A 6,332-nucleotide genomic window follows, 5' to 3' on the forward strand; every position below is an offset into this window, starting at 1 on the left:
TAGGTCGGATAACAGATTGGTGCCTGATGTGCGAACTTGAGCAACACATTGCAGAGCTATTGGAAGGTGGTGGCCCTCTATCTCCAAGTAAAATTCTTTCAAACATGAGCGATGGTTGTCGAATTGGTGGCGGAAAACAGGAAGATGCTCATGAGTTTCTAAGGTTCGGTGAAAAAAAAAGGGGGATTTACATACATACCACTTTATTTCACGCTATTTACATATCTAACATGCAAAACATTAATATTACATGCTTACCACTCATAAAACAAATTTTGGTGCATGAAATGAAATATTAAAGTTTATAGGATGGTATAAATGTTATGAATGAATTATAGGAGTGATATATTTGATATTAAAGTTTTATATGGGCAGTAGGCATGTAATATTAATGTTTTGGATGTTAGATATGTAAATAGCATGAAATAAAGTGGTATGTATGTAAATTTCCAAAAAAAGAAAAATATCTTTAATAAATAATGATACTTTTTCCAAACAAACTTTTGCTTCTTTACATTCGAAGCTCAAGTTGCTTAAAAAGTCGTCGTTAATATGCACCAGACTTTTAGTTATGTCCATGCAAGCTGTTTGCCTTCGGGATCTGGGTGGTGAGAAGAAGGTTGATCCTGGACTGCAAGAAACTACTCTTGTACAACAGATTTTTGGTGGTCGCCTTAAATCTAAGGCAATGTTTCTATCATTGGACCTCTATTATTTTCATTAATGGGGATTATCTTTTTCATTTTTTTCTCTTTTCCTTTTAAAGAGATTACTTATCTTGTTTATGCTCTTGAATTAGGTTAAGTGCTTGAGATGTCATCATGAGTCTGAACGATATGAAAATATTATGGATCTTACGCTGGAGATCTATGGGTGGGTTGAATCTTTAGAAGATGCCCTAACGCAGTTTACGGCCCCGGAGGATTTGGATGGAGAAAATATGTATAGATGTGGAAGGTTTGGCATAGTACTTCCTTTTTTGTTTTGAATGTTTAGGTGCTTTTTTTAATACTGTCTGCAAACCATCGTAGGTGCTCCACATATGTTAGAGCAAGGAAACAGTTGAGTTTGCACGAGGTACCAAATATCTTAACAATAGTTCTGAAGAGATTCCAGGTAACAATTGGACATTGTTCTTGGCTTTGATTGTCTGCCTTAGTAATTATACTCTCTGACTATATTGACATAGTTTTTTCCTTGTATATAATAATATGCCAGAGAAGAAGAAATATGGATAATTTTAATATTCTAAAATATTAAAATTCATGGAAGATATTGTTAAGGTTAACTTCTATCAAGAATTTGGATTTCTTACAATTTAGGCTTCATTTGGAACGGCTTTCTTACTGCTTCTTAAAGCAGCTTTTTTATACAAAAATTTTAATTTTTGTATAAAAAAGCTGCTTTAAGAAGCAGTAAGAAAGCCGTCCCAAATGAAGCCTTAGTCATGATATAAAGCTTCAAACCGAACTTTAATTCATGAGAACAAATAAAAATTCTAAACCTGCACTCATAATTGGCAAAGCTTTAGAATATTGGCTAATTCTAGTATTCTAGAATATTTTTAAGATTTTATTTCAATTTTAGATTCATTTGATTTTTTTAGTATTATATTTTTTTTCAAATTTGATTATAAGGAATTTTATTCGTTATCTATATTCAAATTCCAACTTGTAATCTACTATAAATATGAGTTTTAAGGACTGTATTATTCTCTGAGTGAAGGAATTTTGAAAAGATTCCTTCTGTCCTCTTCCTTCTTCTCTCTCTCATTATTCTCTCTAAATGGTCTTTTCTTATCGTCTGTCTTTTAGTACATTTTCTCACAATATTCTCCTCCATATGCTCTTTCCTTCTATACACTTATGAAATTGACAACCAGCCTGGAAGGCTCTTATCTCAAGAAAATAATTGAAGGAATTCTTTCTTACTTTGGAGATCAAGAAGGAAGAAATAACAAGGTGATCCTCTGCAAGCAAAACCAAAAAAAGTAATAAAAAATCACAAAAGCATTATAGAAAATTGCAAGAACAAGATGAATAGGCAACTTTGAGTTTGCCTAATTGAGGCTAATTGACAGCATATGGTGCTTGAAGGGTTTTTCAAAATTGAATTTTTAGGCTATAGTCACAACCTCGGAGGAGTGCCTATTGATTCTTGGTTGTGATGGGTGAGTTAAAACTGCGCTTGTTTTAATGTGATGAGCCAATGCCAATTTAGAAATAAAGTTCTGCTGACCTTTTTAGAGGTCAACAAAATATATTCTCTGTAAAATAGGAGTTGGTTCATGTAAAATATCAAGGTTTCTTTTTTAAGGACCCCAATAAGGAGGCAACAAACTTCTTAACTTTATTCTTGGAAATTTGACCACTTGTTTTTTGTTCTGATAACATTGATACACTTGTGCTGCCAAGATCTATGACATGATATATTCAAAACGCTGAGAAGATATATCATCGGTGTCGGGCATTGTTAATCGCTTGTGTTGATGTAAATTTGAGCAAGTCAGTCCTGGTTATTTTAGGGGCAACATTTTATGATTATGATTGGATTATGGGAGGGTGTGATCTACACCTTTTGGTGTTGATAAGTATGAGAAAAATGCTAGATAAGAACCATATTTACCTTAATGAAACTATAAATATTCTATTACTCAGTTCATTCTAGGACATTTTCTATTTCAGAAGGTGACCCAAATCCTTCCATAAATCCTATAACCAGTCGCTGCCTACACAACCTATGTAAAGTCATTGCCCACATGACATGTCACCACAAGAATCCTTTGGAAAGATCAGCGTTATAAATGTTACCTATCTTGTAATATTGGCGTCACAATGCTCGCCAGTTACACCACAACGTTCTCCCGTAAGACTTAAATATTAATTACATCTTATTAGTGCACAAACATATATAATATTGTATTATCTTAATTAATATGGAGGTGGCACTTAACTATTGGCTCATATGTAATAAGGCCATCCTCACGCTCTATATATAAATGTATCTTATACGAATACAAGGAGAGATTTCTCTTTTTGTTTCCTGTTTTCTTCCCTCGTTCTCTTTCTCTTCTTGTTCTTGCTGTTTGAGTTCTTCATGGTATCAGAGCCAGCTCAGTATTAATTAAGATAATACAATATTATATATGTTTGTGTACTAATACATCTTGTTACACCACAACTCTCACCAGCCATCTCACCAACTATCGACTTGCATAATGGCTACCTCTAGATATATATCTTCACTGCCAACAAACTTTAACCACAATTATCACCGAGTACATTCTAACTATGATCCTCCATCATTCATTGCTGAAACTTCCGGTTGAATTGTTCCCCCATGGACAACAGCAACTTCCATTCTATGTAATAGTTGTTGAATTTTTATTACTTGGGTCATTATCTTGCATTGTTTTGATGCCTTCTCCAATTATGTGGTAAGGGATGCGCCTTATAATTTTTTCATACTTGTAGAAGATGTGGACTGGTTCCATGATTTTTTTTCTTATTTTTTCCAGATAAAAATCTAGTTTCTCTATTCTTTGATTGAGTGCTTGTGTGTGTGATTGAAAATTTGAGGCAATTAAGATCGATCCTTACTCTCCCTGCTTGATTTCCCGGACACAACAAGCTTAAACTCCTTCATTTTCTTGTTGATGTTGGGTTTGTGATTTGCTGTAAAATGACACGCATATAATATAAAAAAAATTAAATCGAGTTGGTGAAAATTTACCTAAGAAATATCATGTAAAGCTCAACTTCAACGCAGGATTTGGAGTTATGAAGAAGTGATTTAAAAAATCATTTGATGTCTATTCAAAAATTTGATTTTACCGTCAACAGTAAATGAAGAACAGTCATTTTGCTTCATTTCATTCTGAAGTGCATCTCTTTGTCGAAGTTCAAGAAAGTGTGCACACCAAAATGTTTCCTTTTTTTTTTTGCATTTAGCATTCATAATTTCAGTTCATCAAAATTATTTGTCCGCTTCAAAATTGAATTGGAGCATTTGATAAATATTCCTAATCATTAATCTTCTCTTTTTTTTTTTAGTTTTTATGTGTGCATAGAACAGCAATATAACTACAGTAACAACATTTGTGTTAGTGTGCATGGAAACAAGTCAATCTCATCAAGAAAAAAAAAAATTTCAAATATGGCAGTATACGATGGTATGAAGAAAAACATGAAACAATTACAATTGCATTCCAATGATATTTTCCACAATTACTTGCAATTTATCCATTCAACGCCATAGAAGTTTGTAAATCTGTAACCTTTTGTTTTTTTAAGTGTTCTGGTCCACAACAGTGACTCATCTTTTAGCTCAAACTGATGACCGTTGCTTTATTAGACAGGGAAATATGGGAAAATCAATAAATGTGTCACCTTTCCAGACTTACTGGACATGATTCCATTTGTCACTGGGTCTGCTGATAGCCCTCCTCTCTACATTCTATATGCTGTTGTCGTTCATTTGGACACTTTAAATACATCCTTCTCTGGTCATTATGTGTCCTATGTCAAAGACATTCAAGGAACTTGGTTTCGAATTGATGACTCCGAGGTATGTAATAATCATCAAATTTTATATTTACTACCATATACTCTCTCTCTCTCTCTCTCTCTCTCTCTCTTGTGCGTGTGAAGACATGTCATCTTACTTGAGTTCATACTGTTACAGGTGCAGGTTGTGCCATTGAGTCAGGTTATGTCTGAAGGTGCATACATGTTATTTTACTCAAGGTAAAATCATCAAATACTCTATGTTAGGATAAAACCATTGATTAACGCATCGTTTGGGACGGTTTTTTTTTTTTTTTTCTGCTTTTTAAAGCAGCTTCCTAAAATTTTTATAATAGGAAGCTGCTTTAAGAAGCAATAAAAAAACGGTCTCAAACGAAGCCTAAATTATTACAAAAGCAGAAGGAAAAAGTTAAAAATAATTGACCATTGTTATTTAGGTCGTTCCCACGCCCTCCAAGTGTTTGTATCAATCGAGCACTACTACAAGCTCCCTCTCTAATGCATAATTCACTGAAGTCTCTGAAATCTTCAAGACATGGGCAGCCTGAGGAAACTGAAACTTGCCCTCTACTGTCTAATGCTGAAAAGAACTCAAGGCCTGAAAAAGCCAGGAGCTTCTTTTCCAGCAATGAAATTCACACAGATACAGTCATCAGCACAGACTTCTCTGATCCTACATCAAGTGATTGGTCTCTCTTTACAAGCTCAGATGAGTCATCTTTTACCACTGAGAGCACCAGAAATTCATTCAGTACTGTTGATCATGAAGACTCTGGGGTACTTGACCCCATTTCTTCTATATTTGGCTCCTTTTATCGCTCAGATTGTTCGCAGGGTAGCACTATTTCGTGTACAAATTCATCGCTCAGAGTTTGATGGATACTTAGACTTCGTTTGGGACGGATTTTTTGTTGCTTCTTAAAACAGAGTTTTAGTACAAAAATTTTAATTTTTGTGCTAAAACTTCGTTTTAAGAAGCAATGAAAAAGCCGTCCCAAACGAAGCCTTATATTGGATTTGTCGATGCGAATCTGACAACTCGGCGGTGTACATAAGTCAAGGAATATATTCATTTTTGTTTATTAGAACAGAAGGGGAGTAATCCCAGTAAGTATCAGGATTTGTAGTTATTAGTTTTTTCTAGCAACCTCTGGTTGATCCAAATTCTGTAAGTGGTTGTGCCTCAGCTTTTTTTTAGTTTGAATGAGGCATTTGATCAGATAAGTAGCAGACTTCATATTTGTAGTAATTAGACATCTAGTAGAAATTTTTAACCTGATATGGCTTGGCTACTGAGTAAAGAGAACCATGAACTTTGATGGTTTACTGGAGCAATTTGATTACCAAATAGTTAATAGTATGTTGAAGTATATAAACTTCATTGAGATGAACAAAGTTATGATATGCCATGTGCTTTTATTAGCAATGATTGTCTAAAAAAACTTATCAAAGCTAATGTTTAGGCTAAGGTTTTGTTTGGGACAGTTTTTTACTGCTTCTTAAAACAGCTTTGTAGTATAAAAATTAAAAAAATTATATTGAAAAGTTGCTTTAAGAAGCAATAAAAAAGCCGTCCCAAATGAAGCTTATGTTTATTATTTTTGTTTGTGCATTGCAGATGCTATTAATTTTGTTGCATTTGTTGAGATATTTCTTTAATTTCATACACCTAAAGTCATATAAAATATTTTTTTTCCCCTAATATGGAGAAATTTAGCTCCAAAGTTCTACATGGGTCCTGGTTGGGTATCCACGCCTACCCATGGTGACTTACGGGTTGCCGTATCAATCCATACTCACTTTTCA

At 33.9% G+C, this 6,332-nt stretch overlaps 1 protein-coding gene across 7 annotated transcripts in view; it reads left to right on the top strand.

The window, feature by feature from the left end:
* Positions 1-5,886, top strand: part of LOC110116509 (ubiquitin carboxyl-terminal hydrolase 15) — a 31,823-nt gene extending 25,937 nt beyond the window's left edge. For 6 of the 7 annotated variants that reach the window (XM_020850093.2, XM_020850096.2, XM_020850095.2 and 3 more), the window contains 7 exons: positions 4-163; positions 562-685; positions 800-957; positions 1,032-1,116; positions 4,354-4,566; positions 4,684-4,745; positions 4,964-5,886. In XM_020850093.2, coding sequence (XP_020705752.1) covers positions 4-163; positions 562-685; positions 800-957; positions 1,032-1,116; positions 4,354-4,566; positions 4,684-4,745; positions 4,964-5,402 — 1,241 coding nt within the window. In that variant the 3' untranslated portion in view covers positions 5,403-5,886. The remainder of the gene's footprint in view (positions 1-3; positions 164-561; positions 686-799; positions 958-1,031; positions 1,117-4,353; positions 4,567-4,683; positions 4,746-4,963) is intronic. The other variant, XM_028697771.1, reaches the window with a different exon arrangement.
* Positions 5,887-6,332: the final 446 nt, after the last annotated feature.

Source organism: Dendrobium catenatum, unplaced genomic scaffold, assembly GCF_001605985.2.
Source record: "Dendrobium catenatum unplaced genomic scaffold, ASM160598v2 fragScaff_scaffold_993, whole genome shotgun sequence".
Classification (NCBI taxonomy): Eukaryota; Viridiplantae; Streptophyta; class Magnoliopsida; order Asparagales; family Orchidaceae; genus Dendrobium; species Dendrobium catenatum.